Below are 19,802 nucleotides of genomic sequence, written 5' to 3' on the forward strand. Positions count from 1 at the left end.
TTGTTTATTCATCTCATTCTCCTCTCTCCTGGCGTGTCACCCAGCATCAGAGGAGAACTGATCTCTCCACACAAACAGACTGCCACTGCTCATCCCCACAGTTCAAACGGGGCAAGGCGACAGGCCCTCGGAGGGAGGATTATGGGGATGCAGGAGGAAGTGTCAATCTGATTTCTCTGTGCTAGCTGGATCACAGCAGACGTGTCGCCTGGACTGATACGGCCAGGCCTCCTGGTCAATGCTGCGGGGTTACTGGGCTCAGCAAAAGAAAAACTGCTTCAGTCCACCTTGTCACCATCACCATCATGGGGACACAGTGACAGCACACAATCTCATACTGCTTAATACTCCTCATCAAAGACGCACTCACTACAGGGTCAGGGCAAACTTCTGGCATTTAGAGAAAACAACTCACTGTGAGTTGTGTCTATTCCAACATCTTCACCAAGGTGTAGTGTAGACACTGGCCAAGCTCTCATCTTTGTGGATCTCTTTATGTCAGCACTAAAGACTTTCAGATGCCAAGCGTATTGAGCCAAACTCAGCCCACCTCAGCCTTCTGCTGTGTAGATTGGTCTATCTCTCCTGTGAGTAGTGTTAGTGCTGTGCCGATCTGTAGGGACCTCAGAGGTAAACTCAAAAAGCACTGATGAAGTATATGAGTTTTATTTGAAATATACCTAAATTATGGTAATTAAATATGTATGAAGACAGGATTAATCACGTGCTTTACATTATCATCCTTTCAGGCGTCTGAATTATGTCGACATCATTATGAGTTGTTTGTGTGATTACCATGGTATTTAAATGGTTTTCACAACCCTCTGTTTTTCCTTGCTTAAAGCTCTTTCAGTCTGGCTTCCATCCATGTCTTCTCTTCTCTTTTCTACTGCTCTCCATACCAACAGAGGGCAGTGTGGTGCTAGTGTTCAGAGGCAGGGGCAGCCTGAGCCATTGCACTGCTTGACTGCGAGGTCATCTGCAAAGGGGCTGATCCGTCGTTGTGACAGTTAACATACTAATTACTGTAAATCATACGTTCTCTAGCAATGCCTTGGAGAGGGGAGGGCCGCTCCCGTCCTCCACCCCCCTCCACCGCTGAACTAGTGTCTCACTTCACTCTGTTCCTGTCAAGATAGTGCACAGACAAATTGTACAACCAGGAGGGGAACACAGTAGATGGGCTACATTTTAGCCTACTGATGTAAACATTCCTCCTTTTGTATGATATAAAAGGATACGCTAATGTGCCAGAATATGAAATCCCTGCATCACTGAAGAGAAAGCAAATGAGTTCTGCATCCCACCCTGTTCTACCCTGTTCTGAATGTTCCAGTGTGTTTGTTCTGTTGGTTTGTTCTGTCTTTCTCTCGGTTTGTTCTCTCCTTCTCTCTGTTCTTCTCTACTAATTGCTATGTCAGTCTCCCCTCTACCTGAACAATACATGGCCCACTGCCAGGTCTTACAAGAACACTAGCTACCTCCATGTAGAAAACAGTAAGACAAAACAAAAGGGCACCCTCTTTTGAGCACATAGTGGCTAATTGACACCGTGTTCATATTCCATAATGTAATAGTTCTTCCCTGTTGCCAGAAGTTGGCTTGATTTTCTTACTGTCCAGAAAAGTGGGTGAGCAAATGAATCAAGTCTTACCTTACAAAAGCAGAAAACTGATTAATATTTTGAGAGAGTCTTGCATTGAATTTCTGTTTTGTTGAGCCAATCTGGCCACAATAGAATGGGTTCCAAGGATGGCAGGGGAAATTTGAAACCCAAGATATTACTCCTTGATCCTATGTAGAGACGGCCTGGCAACTGTGTCCACGTCCCCCTGTTTTTGTCTCAGTGGGTACCAGAGGACCCTTTGTTCTGAGTTCCATGCCATCTGATCAGGAGGATTAAACAGCCTCTGCCACACACCCTGTGCCTCCCATTTGGTGCCATCCAGGACCCCTGTCGAGACAGAGTTGTGGTTGTGGAATCTCATAGGTGGGCAGAGATCACCATAGTCTAGCACAACTGGGCCTCATGCAGATAGATGTGTGCCTGGCAGGGATAGATGGAGGGAGGCGATTGACGCCACAGAGAACTCTTGGCCTGTGGTCCTCTTATGAAACCCATTATTCGACGGACAGTCCATCGCTTTCATCCAGGCAAGTTGGAGCCGCCTGCCATTGCCGCTGGAGCCAGCGGGGACGGAGAGAGCGACATGCAGAATGTGCATCACATTAGCCGGACGTGTTGCTAATGCTCAGCGAGCAGCTGAGAAGGACATGTGGAACAGACAAATCTGTGTTGAGTCACGAATATCAGTGTCAATGTCAGACCACGCTCAGAACAGATATATGCAAAACTATTCTTCCACTTCATCCCACTTATTGCCTGATCTGATCTGTGGAACAGCCAAAGGAGATACCCAATCTTTACTTTACAGACAATACTTATTCAATTGAAGGAGACATCCCTGGCCAGGCTTAATAATAAGCTGATATCCGTATGTTTATCCCAGAGCTTTAACCACACTGTGAGCTTAGCTACAGGACAATAAAGAGTTAAAAACAGAAAGCAGCTGCACCCTATTCAATCCATTCCTACTGCTGCAGATGGTTTAATCGTAGTCTTTCAATAACTTAGAATATTCGGAGTAATAGAGGGCTGCAAGCACAGAAGGTGGTTGACGCTCATTTAATTTAAATCACTGGATGACATCCAGATCATGAAATGATAACATGAGCAGAGTGTCTTAACTTTGATCCAGCCATCCTTCTGGGTTAGATTCACTGGAGGATATTGAACAACAACTAACAAGCAAACACAGGGCTGTCCCTTTGGTGGCAGTGCCATGTGCTCCTTAGACTGGAAGCTGTCTAAGAGAGGGTCTCTATACATACTGACACTGACTGTGTGTGGGCTTTAACTGACTGCTACTCTATTGATTAAATGCAATTGGGTGCGAATGCCGGAGCCAGTCAATTATCAGTTAATAAACAGCAGAAGTTTTCTATTAGTGCCTGTTAGTGCGTGTGATAGATTGTTGCTATGTGGAATTGACCAAGAGAGGCGAAGGTAGGTGATGGGAGGAGCGTTGCCTTGGGTGTATTATACCTAACTCCATTGGGTTGCTTTTTCTTGGCCGGTTTTGTTATTGTAATTCTGAGCTTAAAATATAATACATCTGCAAACAAACTCACAATTCTCTGCTGGGCAGGCCCAAACTGTAAGCTCAGGAATCACACTCCAGAATGAATTCCACAATTGGTAATACAGCACACTATCCAATAAAGAGAATCCATTAAACAAGAAAGAATGGAGCCAGAATGCAATGCCTGCTTGCTGCAGTGTGACTACTCATTGATAACATTACAAACCTCCAGTGGGTTCGATGCATGTGCCTCGTAGAAGTGCGCACAGCGATCGTCACACATCTAATGTGTGGTAAATTTAGACACAGTGGAGCACAGAAACATAACACGTCCACCTGTGTTTCCCTCAGTAAGTCATCCCTCCCTTGTGGAACCAGAGACAAAAGCCTGACAACACATGCCAATTGTATAAATAGTATAAAACATGGTTCTATTGTAGACTGTTACCAGTGACAATACCTTCAATCAAAGGCCAGATTTTTGGATTTGACTGCAGGTGCTGATGCATATTACTCTCTGGCTTCCATTGATGCAAGATAAAACATGGATGGTGACTATCATGGGCGGGGGGGGGGGGGGGGGGGGGCAGTCCATGATGATGTGGGTAGGAATATCTACGGCTATAGCTCCTTCCCCTGTCTTCCAGCATGCTGCAATGCAGGCTATGGCCTACACTAACCATAGTGGCCACCTAGAGGCGGCATATGGGCTGGCGCCCCCTTGGGGTAATGGGTGGGACGAACCCAGTGTCGGGAGTTGGGTCATTGGGAACCTACAGCTGGGAGACGGAACTCTCATTCCATCAACAAACCTCCATTTAATTAGCTCACCTGCTGATCACCTGCTGATCACTAGGTAGCCTAGTGGTTAGAGCATTGGGCCAGTAACCGAAAGGTTGCTAGATTGAATCCCCGAGCTGACAAGGTAAAAATGTGTCGTTCTGCCCCTGAACAAGGCAGTTAACCCACTGTTTCTAGGCCGTCATTGTAAATAAGAATTTGTTCTTAACTGACTTGCCTAGTTAAATAAAGGTTAAATCCTCCATCAAATTTCCCATTCGATATTTGTTCTTACCTGCCTCCCTACCGCTTCCCTCCATCCTCCCCCTCCAACTTGGATCTCCTCTTCTGATTGACAATTGCCTTAGCGGAATCTTGTATCACAATGATTTTTAAATGGTTCCTCACTGATACCTTATCAGTATTGGCAACCTCAATGGCGTGTACATCGCTCAAAACCCACGTGGCCTCTGTACCTTTCAATGCTCATTTTAGGTTGAACTGGTGTTTATACAGCTTGATTTGTTTACACCTACCAGCATTATTTTTAAGGTATTTTAATTTGTGATTTATATTATTGAGTGTACACTTCAGCGGTGGGCAATCTATCTTGCTGGGAGCATTTAATTCCATTCGGGCGAGGTCCTAGCTACATGTGTATATATACAGTATACCTGGGACAGGAAGGGTATATATAGAGGGACAGTTCTGATAGAGTAGGGATCCCTTTAGTATTAGCTGACTTTCTCCAGAGAGTGCTAACAGACAAAGCAATTGCCGTCTGTGAAGATTGCCCGCGAAGGCTAGCTGTCTCCGGTGACTGGTAAAACCCACCGTCTGCAGCCCACAAAACCACCAGCATCCCATCGCTACTGCTGCTGTCCCTCTGGTTCAGCTACCAGCCTCTTCTTCCTAACCTCAGGGCTTCCATATGGGGCCCTATTATGACTGCTGTTTAATTACCAATCAAAAAACAGCTCACTCCTCTTAAGGGATGGCTAGCCGAGAGGGAGAGACAGAATGAGAGAGAAATAGTTCACATGGGCTCTTTAAGCAGAGAGAGAGAGACGACAATGGGTGAGGGAGAGCAAAAAATTGATGGAGAGAGAGAGAGACAGTGCATCTGCATGATGAATGTGAATAGATGTAGAGAGACAGAGGGAGTGTGGAGGACAGATGGGCAGAAGCAGTCATCTGGCTGACATAATTTTTCTGGGGATGTGTTTGTGTTTACAAACAGACCCTGCCAGGGAGAGGGAGGGACTTAGCAAATTAATGTTGTAAATTATCCATGATTTATGTTTGCTGCCTTGGGGACAACAGTAAAAGGCGTGCAGCATCCATAGCTGACCCGGATGAGCCTTATCCCCACCCTAGCACCATACAATTAGATGTTCCGTCTGCCACATGGCCCAGTATCACCACTTACACACATACACAATAATAAACATTCCCTCACGGCCATGGTGTTGGTCAGGGAGGCTGCGTGCCTGGACAGATGGGCATTTGCAAAAGAGACCTAGGTCTCATGTCTTCCCTGTTAAAATAAAGGTTAAATTAAAAATAAATAAATGCTCACAGTGCTGTGTCTCAAGGCACACTAAGGGATAGAAGCAGCTATTCATTGGCCAACACTGAAAGCCTCCAAGCCTAAGACTGCTGTTGTTGCTATTATTCTCTGGATGTCTATTTCTATATTTTTACAACTGACTCATGGATCTGAGAGCTGTGCTATTCCAAGCCAGTCATTGGCTTTTCATTGCAGCCATTCATACCGCTCCAACTCTGGACTGGTCTGTTATTGTCTACTCTAGACCCTCAGGAAATCTCAGGTAGGAGCCATTTCATTTCACACTCCTCCTTTTTCCCCATGTATACTATAACTGTACAACCTTTTAGGTAATAGAAAATGTGTTGATGCTAAAGTGGCTCTTTCAACATCTATTCATACATCCCCAAAAAAGCTTCACTCAGGAGTAACAGAAAACAGATTGTCTGTAAGTCCTCTGCAGGTCCCAGGTACTAGCTGTGGTCTTTCACTTGTGAGGGCGCAAGTAGCACAAACCAAATACATGTACATTTATTGTATTTGAAGGGGTGTTGGGAAACAGAAGCCACAAAGGACTGTGGGCAGTTGGTAGGATAGATCTAGACAGCAGTGAAACGGCAGGGATTCCATTATAACCGCAAGAGCTATGGAGACTAGAGGTCGACCGATTAATCGGAATGGCCGATTAATTAGGGCCGATTTTCACGTTTTCATAACAATCGGAAATCGGTATTTTTGGACGCCAATTTGGCCGATGTTTTTTTTTTTTTACACTTTTATTTAACTAGGCAAGTCAGTTAGGAACACATTCTTATTTTCAACGATGGCCTAGGAACGGTGGGTTAACTGCCTTGTTCAGGGGCAGAATGACAGATTTTTACCTTGTGAGCTCGGGGATTCAATCTTGCAACCTTACGGTTAACTAGTCCAACGCTCTAACCACCTGCTTTACATTGCACTCCACGAGGAGCCTGCCTGTTACGCGAATGCAGTAAGAAGCCAAGGTAAGTTGCTAGCTAGCATTAAACTTATCTTATAAAAAACAATCAATCAATCATAATCACTAGTTAACTACACATGGTTGATGATATTACTAGTTTATCTAGCCTGTCCTGTGTTGCATATAATCGCTTAGGTACACGTTGCTCCAACGTGTACCTAACCATAAACATCAATGCCTTTCTTAAAATCAATACACAAGTATATATTTTTAAACCTGCATATTTAATTAATATTGCCTGCTAACATGAATTTCTTTTAACTAGGGAAAATGTGTCACTTCTCTTGCAACAGATTCAGGGTATATGCAGCAGTTTGGGCCGCCTGGCTCGTTGCGAACTGTGAAGACTATTTCTTCCTAACAAAGACAGCCGACTTTGCCAAACGGGGGATGATTTAACAAAAGCGCATTTGCAAAAAAAGCACAATCATTGCACGACTGTACCTAACCATAAACATCAATGCCTTTCTTAAAATCAATACACAGAAGTATATATACTGCTCAAAAAAATAAAGGGAACACTTAAACAACACATCCTAGATCTGAATGAAAGAAATAATCTTATGAAATACTTTTTTCTTTACATAGTTGAATGTGCTGACAACAAAATCACACAAAAATAATCAATGGAAATCCAATTTATCAACCCATGGAGGTCTGGATTTGGAGTCACACTCAAAATTAAAGTGGAAAACCACACTACAGGCTGATCCAACTTTGATGTAATGTCCTTAAAACAAGTCAAAATGAGGCTCAGTAGTGTGTGTGGCCTCCACGTGCCTGTATGACATCCCTACAATGCCTGGGCATGCTCCTGATGAGGTGGCGGATGGTCTCCTGAGGGATCTCCTCCCAGACCTGGACTAAAGCATCCGCCAACTCCTGGACAGTCTGTGGTGCAACGTGGCGTTGGTGGATGGAGCGAAACATGATGTCCCAGATGTGCTCAATTGGATTCAGGTCTGGGGAACGGACGGGCCAGTCCATAGCATCAATGCCTACCTCTTGCAGCAACTGCTGACACACTCCAGCCACATGAGGTCTAGCATTGTCTTGCATTAGGAGGAACCCAGGGCCAACCGCACCAGCATATGGTCTCACAAGGGGTCTGAGGATCTCATCTCGGTACCTAATGGCAGTCAGGCTACCCCTCTGGCGAGCACATAGAGGGCTGTGCGGCCCCCCAAAGAAATGCCACCCCACACCATGACTGACCCACTGCCAAACCGGTCATGCTGGAGGAAGTTGCAGGCAGCAGAACGTTCTTCACGGCGTCTCCAGACTCTGTCACGTCTGTCACGTGCTCAGTGTGAACCTGCTTGCATCTGTGAAGAGCACAGGGCGCCAGTGGCGAATTTGCCAATCTTGGTGTTCTCTGGCAAATGCCAAACGTCCTGCACGGTGTTGGGCTGTAAGCACAACCCCCACCTGTGGACGTCGGGCCCTCATACCACCCTCATGGAGTCTGTTTCTGACCGTTTGAGCAGACACATGCACATTTGTGGCCTGCTGGAGGTCATTTTGCAGGGCTCTGGCAGTGCTTCTCCTGCTCCTCCTTGCACAAAGGCGGAGGTAGCGGTCCTGCTGCTGGGTTGTTGCCCTCCTACGGCCTCCTCCACGTCTCCTGATGTACTGGCCTGTCTCCTGGTAGCGCCTCCATGCTCTGGACACTACGCTGACAGACACAGCAAACCTTCTTGCCACAGCTCGCATTGATGTGCCATCCTGGATGAGCTGCACTACCTGAGCCACTTGTGTGGGTTGTAGACTCCGTCTCATGCTACCACTAGAGTGAAAGCACCACCAGCATTCAAAAGTGACCAAAACATCAGCCAGGAAGCATAGGAACTGAGAAGTGGTCTGTGGTCCCCACCTGCAGAACCACTCCTTTATTGGGGGTGTCTTGCTAATTGCCTATAATTTCCACCTGTTGTCTATTCCATTTGCACAACAGCATGTGAAATGTATTGTCAATCACTGTTGCTTCCTAAGTGGACAGTTTGATTTCACAGAAGTGTGATTGACTTGGAGTTACATTGTGTTGTTTAAGTGTTCCCTTTATTTTTTTGAGCAGTGTATTTTTAAACCTGCATATTTAGCTAAAAGAAATCCAGGTTAGCAGGCAATATTAACCAGGTGAAATTGTGTCACTTCTCTTGCGTTCATTGCACGCAGAGTCAGGGTATATGCAACAGTTTGGGCAGCCTGGCTCGTTGAGAATTAATTTGCCAGAATTTTACGTAATTATGACATAACATTGAAGGTTGTGCAATGTAACAGGAAAATTTTGACTTAGGGATGCCACCCGTTAGATAAAATATTTCTGTGTGTTTATTATATTATAATAAAGTCTATGATTTGATAGAGCAGTCTGACTGAGCGGTGGTTGGCAGCAGCAGGCTAGTAAGCATTCATTCAAACAGCACTTTCGTGCGTTTTGCCAGCAGCTCTTCGCTGTGCTTCAAGCATTGCACTGTTTATGACTTCAAGCCTATCAACTCCCAAGATTAGGCTGGTGTAACCGATGTGAAATGGCTAGCTAGTTAGTGGGATGCGCGCTAATAGCGTTTCAAACGTCATTTTGAGACTTGGAGTAGTTGTTCCCCTTGCTCAGCATGGGTAACGCTGCTTCGTGGGTGGCTGTTGTCGATGTGTTCCTGGTTCATTTTACATTTACATTTTAGTCATTTAGCAGACGCTCTTATCCAGAGCGACTTACAAATTGGTGCATTCACCTATAATATCCAGTGGAACAACCACTTTACAATAGTGCATCTAAATCTTTTAAGGGGGGGGGTTAGAAGGATTACTTTATCCTATCCCAGGTATTCCTTGAAGAGGTGGGGTTTCAGGTGTCTCCGGAAGGTGGTGTTTGACTCCGCTGTCCTGGCGTCGTGAGGGAGCTTGTTCCACCATTGGGGTGCCAGAGCAGCGAACAGTTTTGACTGGGCTGAGCGGGAACTGTGCTTCCTCAGAGGTAGGGAGGCGAGCAGGCCAGAGGTGGATGAACGGAGTGCCCTTGTTTGGGTGTAGGGCCTGATCAGAGCCTGAAGGTACGGAGGTGCCGTTCCCCTCACAGCTCCGTAGGCAAGCACCATGGTCTTGTAGCGGATGCGAGCTTCGACTGGAAGCCAGTGGAGAGAGCGGAGGAGCGGGGTGACGTGAGAGAACTTGGGAAGGTTGAACACCAGACGGGCTGCGGCGTTCTGGATGAGTTGTAGGGGTTTAATGGCACAGGCAGGGAGCGAGGAGAGGGACGGAAGCTATACTGTTACACTGGCAATACTAAAGTGCCTATAAGAACATCCAATAGTCAAAGGTATATGAAATACAAATCGAATAGAGAGAAATAGTCCTATAATTCCTATAATAACTACAACCTAAAACTTCTTACCTGGGGATATTGAAGACTCATGTTAAAAGGAACCACCAGCTTTCATATGTTCTCATGTTCTGAGCAAAGAACTTAAACGTTAGCTTTCTTACATGGCACATATTGCACTTTTACTTTCTTCTCCAACACTTTGTTTTTGCATTATTTAAACCAAATTGAACATGTTTCATTATTTATTTGAGGCCAAATAGATTTTATTGATGTATTATATTAAGTTAAAATAAGTGTTCATTCAGTATTGTTGTAATTGTCATTATTACAAAAAAAAAGAAATGGACCGATTAATCGGTATCGGCCTTTTGGTCATCCAATAATTGGCATCGGTGTTGAAAAATCATAATCGGTCGACCTCTAATGGAGACCATTGTTCAAACTCTGGCCAGTTATTTTAGCCCAATCTAACTATTAGACAGTCATGAAAGGCCTTCGTAACAGGAGGTCACTATTACGTTTGACAAATGAAAAGCCTACATCCAGGTATTTGTTTATTTCGACCTTCGAAACAGTGGGTCCCAATCAATTTCCGATGCCTGGTGCAATTTCCCAATGTGGTACTGTCAGTTTGTCAGTAGGAGAACTGTGCTGTGAGCACTGCTTGAAAGGATGTTACCAATATGAAAAGACTGGCTTTTTTAGACAGCTGTTTATTCAAATCTAAAAACACCTCGGTTGACAACTTAGAGCTGCTGGACATGGTAACACTTGTTGATAATGGAATACCTGAACTGACCCCACACCACTGAGAAACGGGCCTACAGTATGTCATGGATGAATCTAATCCTCCTACTAACCTCTATAAACCGAGCCAGATATAGATCAGTCTCCCACTATAAGAGCAACAGTAGCTCAACCATATGGGGAGGAAGAATATTGAATTATCTAAATGAACAAAACAACATGTAATATTTATGGTTACTTAATATTTGTTTTGTATCCCTTACAGCTTGAAGCTGCCCTTCACAATCCGGTGCAGTGTGCTTTGCTGGGCTTCTCTGCAGCAAGCACCTCGCTACCTCAAGGCTATCTCTGGGTGAGTGACTTACACATGCACAGTTTACAGGCACACATATGCATGCATGCATGCACACAAACACACATGTGCACACAGAAGTATTTAAAAAAACATTAACCATGACACCTTTCGATACAAATATATCCTCTGTAATATTACATTTGTAGTGGCCTCAGGGTTGTTCACATCTATTAATCAAAGTACAAAAAATGAGGCAATGAAAGGGATACAAATAGTTTTTCTCTACAAAAACAATTGTTGCCACTTTCATTTAGTATAGACCTTTTCAACTGTCAAAACAATAACAAGTTCTATATGCACCCACTAGAGGTACCCCGGTAAACATCTGACGCTAAAGAGCCCCATAATTGCTAGCTAGCTAGTTGGGGTGGCAGGTAGCCTAGTGGTTAGAGCGTTGGGCCAGTAACTGAAAGGTTGCTAAATCGAATCCCTGAGCTGACAAGGTAAATATCTGTCGTTCTGCAGCTGAACAAGGCAGTTAACCCACTGTTCCTAGGCCGTCATTGTAAATAAGAATTAGTTCTTAACTGACTTAAGTAAAAAATTAAATAAAAAGTTGGCTAGCTAGCACTAAATGACAAGTTTGTATTTCTTGATCCAACCAAAAAACAGATCCTCTAAACAAACTCATCAGACAATGTTTATTTCCCGTTAATTATCGGTTTACTCTGGTGGTGTTCCATATGGCTAGCACAGCAAATAACCACAGGTAGTGAAAGATGAACTTAGTTAGATAGTTAGTTAGATAGATGCATTTTGCATGCATAGATGCATTTTTCTCATGGCAGCCAACATTATAACTTCAACGAAAAGTTAGCCAGCAGCAGTAATTAGCCCACTATCAAACTCTCTCCCCGTTCACCAATCTGTTTCTCCTAGCTCTTTGTTTGCTTCCTCCATAACGCAACTATATTTTGCCTAGGTGTTTTACCAAGGTATATATGGACCACTAGCTTGTGCTAGGCATGAATTATGGACCTCACGTTACGAGACATAGCTAGTGGTTTGTTTACATGTCCTACACAAATGCTAGCACTGACACCTTGTGGTGATAATGTTAAACTGCATATAAATTGCACCAGGATGATACATAACATGAAGCAAACAAATTGCAACTTTATTTCAACTTTATTATTTTGAAATGAAATCAAATTAACCATAAAATATTCCTTTCTGCACACCCTCATGATCGTGATATTTAAGTGATAATGCCCTCGAAGCCGGTGTTTGGAGGATATATTGGCACGGGTGTTGTTATACCCAAGACGAACTTCAGGGCCAGCAAACAGTGCCAATATATCCTCCAAACACCGGAGTCGAGGGTATTATCTTTTTTTTTTACAACGGGTTACAAACATATTAAAATAATGATTGACATATTTTCATTAAAAATGTTATTTTGATTAATTTATTCATACTATTTCATCCGTCCACAAGATGTAGTCCCGATACAAATCTAGGGTTGCTACCCAAGCAGACAGGACACAACCCAGTCGTTCAGTCTTTTTGTTCTGTATCTATGGACGCGACCCAGCCATTCATTCTAAATGTTCCATTGCCATTGTAACCGATGTGAAATGGCTAGTTAGTTAGCGGTGGTGCGCGCTAATGGCATTTCAATCGGTGACGTCACTCGCTCTGAGACTTGAAGTAGGGTTTCCCCTTGCGTTGCAAGGGCCGCGGCTTTTGTGGCGCAATGGGTAACGATGCTTCGTGGGGTGTCAGTTGTTGATGTGTACAAGGGTCCCTGGTTTGAGCCCAGGTTGGGGCGAAGAGAGGGACGGAACCTACACTGTTACACCATACTGGCTGGCAACATTCTGATCCCTTGCTTGCTAGCTAGCCAACCACGGCTAACTTAGTTACGTCTAAAAGTGCAGCCAGAATAACAGAAAAGTAGCTGCATTTGTTTAAGCTGTTTTCTAGAGATATTTATTTGGATACATCCATAACATTGAGCTAATGAGGTGCGATTTCACCTGGCATAGAAAATGTGCTCACTCATCAGGACACTGTTGTTCAGAGGAGCTAGCCAACAACACCACCAACAATAACACTTCAAACTGAAGCTGGAAACACTGCTAACTAGCTGCACTTGACCTTTTTTCAATTTATATTTCTTTCTATACAGTTGAAGTCAGAAGTTTATATACACCTTAGCCAAATACATTTAAACTCAGTTTTTCACAATTCCCGACATTTAGTCCTAGTAAAAATTCCCTGTTTTAGGTCAGTTAGGATCACCACTTTATTTTAAGAATGTGAAATGTCAGAATAATAGTACAGAGAATGGCTTATTTCAGCTTTCAGTCATTTAGCAGACACTCTTATCCAGAGCGACTTACAAATTGGTGCATTCACCTTATGATATCCAGTGGAACAACCACTTTACAATAGTACATCTATATATTTTTTGGGGGGAGGGTAGGGGGGGTTAGAAGGATTACTTAATCCTATCCCAGGTATTCCTTAAAGAGGTGGGGTTTCAGGTGTCTCCGGAAGGTGGTGATTGACTCCGCTGTCCTGGCGTCGTGAGGGAGCTTGTTCCACCATTGGGGTGCCAGAGCAGCGAACAGTTTTGACTGGGCTGAGCGGGAACTGTGCTTCCGCAGAGGTAGGGAGGCGAGCAGGCCAGAGGTGGATGAACGCAGTGCCCTTGTTTGGGTGTAGGGCCTGATCAGAGCCTGAAGGTACGGAGGTGCCGTTCCCCTCACAGCTCCGTAGGCAAGCACCATGGTCTTGTAGCAGATGCGAGCTTCAACTGGAAGCCAGTGGAGTGTGCGGAGGAGCGGGGTGACGTGAGAGAACTTGGGAAGGTTGAACACCAGACGGGCTGCGGCATTCTGGATGAGTTGTAGGGGTTTGATGGCACAGGCAGGAAGCCCTGCCAACAGCGAGTTGCAGTAATCCAGACGGGAGATGACAAGTGCCTGGATTAGGACCTGCGCCGCTTCCTGTGTGAGGCAGGGTCGTACTCTGCGAATTTTGTAGAGCATGAACCTACAGGATCGGGTCACCACCTTGATGTTAGTGGAGAACGACAGGGTGTTGTCCAGGGTCACGCCAAGGCTCTTAGCACTCTGGGAGGAGGACACAATGGAGTTGTCAACCGTGATGGCGAGATCATGGTCCTTCCCCGGGAGGAAGAGCAGCTCCGTCTTGCCGAGGTTCAGCTTGAGGTGGTGATCCGTCATCCACACTGATATGTCTGCCAGACATGCAGAGATGCGATTCGCCACCTGGTTATCAGAAGGGGGAAAGGAGAAGATTAATTGTGTGTCGTCTGCGTAGCAATGATAGGAGAGACCATGTGAGGATATGACAGAGCCAAGTGACTTGGTGTATAGCGAGAATAGGAGAGGGCCTAGAACTGAGCCCTGGGGGACACCAGTGGTGAGAGCACGTGGTGCGGAGACGGATTCTCGCCACGCCACCTGGTAGGAGCGACCTGTCAGGTAAGACGCAATCCAAGAGTGAGCCGCGCCGGAGATGCCCAACTCGGAGAGGGTGGAGAGGAGGATCTGATGGTTCACAGTATCAAAGGCAGCAGATAGGTCTAGAAGGATGAGAGCAGAGGAGAGAGAGTTAGCTTTAGCAGTGCTGAGAGCCTCCGTGACACAGAGAAGAGCAGTCTCAGTTGAATGACCAGTCTTGAAACCTGACTGATTTGGATCAAGAAGGTCATTCTGAGAGAGATAGCAAGAGAGCTGGCCAAGGACGGCACGCTCAAGAGTTTTGGAGAGGAAAGAAAGAAGGGATACTGGTCTGTAGTTGTTGACATCGGAGGGATCAGGTGTAGGTTTTTTGAGAAGGGGTGCAACTCTCGCTCTCTTGAAGACGGAAGGGACATAGCCAGCGGTCAAGGATGAGTTGATGAGCGAGGTGAGGTAAGGGAGAAGGTCTCCGGAAATGGTCTGGAGAAGAGAGGAAGGGATAGGGTCAAGCGGGCAGGTTGTTGGGCGGCCGGCCGTCACAAGTCGCAAGATTTCATCTGGAGAGAGAGGGGAGAAAGAGGTCAAAGCATAGGGTAGGGCAATGTGAGCAGGACCAGCGGTGTCGTTTGACTTAACAAACGAGGATCGGATGTTGTCAACCTTCTTTTCAAAATGGTTGACAAAGTCGTCCGCAGAGAGGGAGCAGGGAGGGGGAGGGGGGGGGGGGAGGGGGAGGAGGATTCAGGAGGGAGGAGAAGGTGGCAAAGAGCTTCATAGGTTTAGAGGCAGATGCTTGGAATTTAGAGTGGTAGAAAGTGGCTTTAGCAGCAGAAACAGAGGAAGAAAATGTGGAGAGGAGGGAGTGAAAAGATGCCAGGTCCGCAGGGAGGCTAGTTTTCCTCCATTTCCGCTCGGCTGCCCGGAGCCCTGTTCTGTGAGCTCGCAATGAGTCGTCAAGCCACGGAGCAGGAGGGGAGGACCGAGCCGGCCGGGAGGATAGGGGACATAGAGAGTCAAAGGATGCAGAAAGGGAGGAGAGGAGGGTTGAGGAGGCAGAATCAGGAGATTGGTTGGAGAAGGATTGAGCAGAGGGAAGAGATGATAGGATGGAAGAGGAGAGAGTAGCAGGAGAGAGAGAGCGAAGGTTGCGACGGCGCAATACCATCTGAGTAGGGGCAGAGTGAGTAGTGTTGGAGGAGAGCGAGAGGGAAAAGGATACAAGGTAGTGGTCGGAGATTTGGAGGGGAGTTGCAGTGAGATTGGTAGAAGAACAGCATCTAGTAAAGATGAGGTCAAGCGTATTGCCTGCCTTGTGAGTAGGGGGGGACGGTGAGAGGGTGAGGCCAAAAGAGGAGAGGAGTGGAAAGAAGGAGGCAGAGAGAAATGAGTCAAAGGTAGAGGTTGGGAGGTTAAAGTCAAGTTAAACTTATCAAGGCGTCAAGCTCATTTATGAACTCTCCAAGGGAACCATTCATCACATTCCCAGTGGGTCAGAAGTTTACATACACTCAATTAGTATTTGGTAGCATTGCCTTAAACAATTTAAACTTGGGTCAAATGTTTCAGATAGCCTTCCACAACCTTCCCACCATAAGTTGGGTGAATTTTGGTCCATTCCTCCTGACAGAGCTGGTGTAACTGTTTGTAGGCCTCCTTGCTCGCACATGCTTTTTTCCTCCAAACATAATGATGGTCATTATGGTCAAACAGTTCTATTTCTCCAAAAAGTACGATCTTTGTCCCCATGTGCAGTTGCAAACCGTAGTCTGACTTTTTTTATGGCGGTTTTGGAGTAGTGGCTTCTTCCTTGCCAAGCGGCCTTTCAGGTTATGTCGATATAGGACTCGTTTTACTGTGGATATAGATACTTTTGTACCTGTTTCCTCCAGCATCTTTACAAGGTCCTTTGCTGTTGTTCTGGGATTGATTTGCACTTTTCGCACCGAAGTACGTTCATCTCTAGGAGACAGAACACGTCTCCTTCCTGAGTGGTATGACGGCTGCGTGGTCCCATGGTGTTTATGCTTGCGTACTATTGTTTGTACAGATGAATGTGGTACCTTCAGACGTTTGGAAATTGCTCCCAAGGATGAACCAGACTTGTGGAGGTCTACAATTTTTTTTATCTGAGCCTATCAGAAGCTTCTAAAGCCATTACATCATTTTCTGGAATTGTCCAAGCTGTTTAAAGGCACAGTCAACTTTGTGTATGTAAACTTCTGACCCACTGGAATTGTGATACAGTGAATTATAAGTAAAATAATCTGTCTGTAAACAATTGTTGGAAAAATGACTTGTGTCATGCACAAAGTAGATGTCCTAACCGACTTGCCAAAACTATAGTTTGTTAACAAGAAATTTGTGGAGTGGTTGAAAAATGATTTTTAATTACTCCAACCTAAGTTTATGTGAACTTCCAACTTCAACTGGTTATTCATAAAAATTATGCCAGCTGATTCATGATTTCGACTGTTTGAGAAACGTTGCCTGCCTGTCTGTCTCGTCCCAACTCCCGACACGTTCAATGCTATGGGACAGCTGGAGATCGAATTTGAATATTGAAACAATGTTGCAAATGTCGGAGAGACAGACAGCAAGGTTTTTACAAATCTCCGCAGTTGAAAATGGCAATGTTAGTCTAAAATAAAAGTGAGATAATGTCTAGATGCTTTTTATAGTGGAGATCAAGTTTATAAATTGCTTGGCTGATGAGAGTGGATTGTGCAGTCAGATGGAACAGAGTAAATAGGCATTTTAACTTCATAGATTTAGCCGGTGGTAACTTGTGGAAAAGACACCGGCTGGTATGCGGTTTTAACCAATCCGCATTCAGGATTAGGCCCACCCGTTGTATAATTGCTAATAATGTCTCTCTCCTGTGCATGTCATCCTTAAGGTCTACCTTCATTACAAGGATAGGGCTTGCACTAATCCAATTCATGGGGGCATGTACAGTAGCTGTAGAAGTCAAACCTGGTATCCTTCAACATGGTTAGCCTCATTAATTGTCTAATAAAAAAGAAAAACCCACACACTGATCTTGCCAGTATCAGTCTTTTATTTTCTTTCAAGTTATTAGCAAGTGATTCCCACACACATACGTTTTCAGATGTCTGAGTACTTTTCCTATTTCTAACAGTATCATTTCATATGGAGAAAACATATGAACAAAATGTAAACAATGTACAAGCCACATATACAAGTGCATTGAACATGCCCACAAGGCTAATACTAATCCCATCATATGTCTGCATTGGGCATGCATGCCATAAATAATATCACTTCTACTGAAGAGCACGGATAGTGGAGGCAAGAGAAAAATAACCTGTAGAGTGACCACAGTAAATGGTCACTTTTACATGGGCTGCAGAGTAGCCATGTAATGTATGAGTTCCATCCCTGTATGGCTGACCGGGCCGGGATGCAAACCCTAATCAAATGACACTTGTAGCTAGCATGCCAACCACTGGAGGATGACAGTGAGTGTTGCAGAATGAAGCAAATAAGGCAAAATTGCATGAGGAGATCCTCCCGCAGCTGGGATGCTTAAAGTATTAAAATATAGATACGTTCATGATAGACAGGAGGAGACACTACTTGAAGTCTCAGGGGGATGACATCACAGTGGCTACTAGAACTCACTTGCAGCTCACCTCTGCTACAGTCACACCCCTTTCACCTCCTATGCCACCGACAGTATAACTCAGCTGCCACAACTTACCCATTACTATCCATGCAGGCAATGCATCACGCTGCGATGCTTCTTTGGGAAATCTATAAACTTTAATTTTATAAAATAGATTCATCCCCAGACGTAAAGGACCATCTCACCTTCTAATACACTTAAGAAAACAACTATACTAAGTAAGCTAGCTAGCTGTTTACAGCTGCGACGGAACAACTGTTGTTTACAAATGCACCCAAAGTTCTTTGGGGTTCCAGAGTTCACTTCCGCTCAAAAAGCCATTAAAAAGGTATATACCAGAGAGTGGGAGAAATAAAAGACTACAGATGGGTTTTTTTTATGAGTGGAGCAAATTGCACTGGCAGACAAAAGTGCCACAGTCCCTGGACTTGTTGGAATTTTGCTGGATTTAAGACTTTCACTTTCTGTGAAAAACCTTGCCTCAGAAAATAAATTGTCTGTTAATCTTAAAGCAAAATGTTTTGGTGCCCCCTCCTTTCTGGGAAGAGTGGGCATTTTATTGGGTAATCCCCGTAAAGCACATGGATAAATCAGCTGGATAAGGCCCTCGAGGACCCATCTAGACAGACTCAGCTCCCTCCCACTAGGCGTTGTTTCAACGTACAGACATTTTTCAACGTATTGTGATGTGGAATCTATGTGTAAAATACATTGGATTTACAAAGAGTCATCAACATAAACAGTTGTTTTGAGGGTGCAATTTCAACCACAGGATCATGTCATAATGGTAACCAATTTTCAACATAGACAAAGGTTGTTAAAATATGTTGAATTTGTACCTCTGAAACAATAGACCTTCAGTATTCTTTTTTTATTTATTTAACCAGGCAAGTCAATTAAGAACAGTCTTATTTGCAATGATGGCTTGGCACGAGGCAAAAGGCCTCCTGTGGGGACGGGGGATTAAAAATAAAACAATGTAAGACACGGGCATCAGCACAAATACAACAGAAAACAAACAGTAGATGTGTGTGTGCGTGCAGGCATGTGTGTGGTGTGTTTGAAGTAAAACAACATGCTTCCTTACACAAGGCAACACAAACTAGTGACATCGGGTCTTAAGAACCTGTTCATCTATTTGTCATTTGAACTGCTCCAGGGACACCAGGTCCTGGAATTTAAGGTTGGCTTGGAGGGAATTCTAAGACCAGAAGGCTGATTAATGAAAGGACCTTTTTTCCATGCTCGGTTCTCATTTTTGGGGCTGTTAGCATAAAACAAGATTGAGATCTGAGCTTAAATTAGTTTTAATTTCGAGCTAGAAGAGAGGATAGATAAAATGGCAGTTTTCCTTAAATGAGAATGAACCAGTGTTTGAGCCTGCGTGTTGCTAGTGATGTTCACCCGACAGCACTGTAAAGATCACAATGGTGAGTTAGACGTCTCTGATTGGTGACAAAATGAAGGGCTGCATGTGTAACAGTGTAGGTTCCGTCTCTCTCTTCGCCCCAACCTGGGCTCGAACCAGGGACCTTTGCACACATCAACAACTGACACCCACGAAGCATCGTTACCCATCGCGCCACAAAAGCCACGGCCCTTGCAAAGCAAGGGGAAACCCTACTTCAAGTCTCAGAGCGAGTGACGTCACTGATTGAAACGCTATTAGCGCGCACCACCGCTAACTAACTAGCCATTTCACATCGGTTACACATGACACACAGTCAAGAGCCTTCAGGGTAGAGCTTGAAGCTTGCACATACAGTAAATAGTATCACCATAGTCCAACACTGACAGAAAAGTACAACGAATCAACTATTTTC

At 44.7% G+C, this 19,802-nt stretch overlaps 1 protein-coding gene across 3 annotated transcripts in view; it reads left to right on the top strand.

Annotated features, from left to right (window-relative positions):
* The window catches only part of arhgef10la (Rho guanine nucleotide exchange factor 10 like a), a 128,698-nt gene that overhangs the window by 65,737 nt on the left and 43,159 nt on the right, over positions 1-19,802 (top strand). For all 3 annotated transcript variants that reach the window (XM_014133567.3, XM_014133570.3, XM_014133569.3), the window contains one exon: positions 10,810-10,896. In XM_014133567.3, the coding sequence (XP_013989042.2) occupies positions 10,810-10,896 (87 nt within the window). The remainder of the gene's footprint in view (positions 1-10,809; positions 10,897-19,802) is intronic.

Source organism: Salmo salar, chromosome 12, assembly GCF_965601325.2.
Source record: "Salmo salar chromosome 12, fSalSal1, whole genome shotgun sequence".
Taxonomy (NCBI): domain Eukaryota; kingdom Metazoa; phylum Chordata; class Actinopteri; order Salmoniformes; family Salmonidae; genus Salmo; species Salmo salar.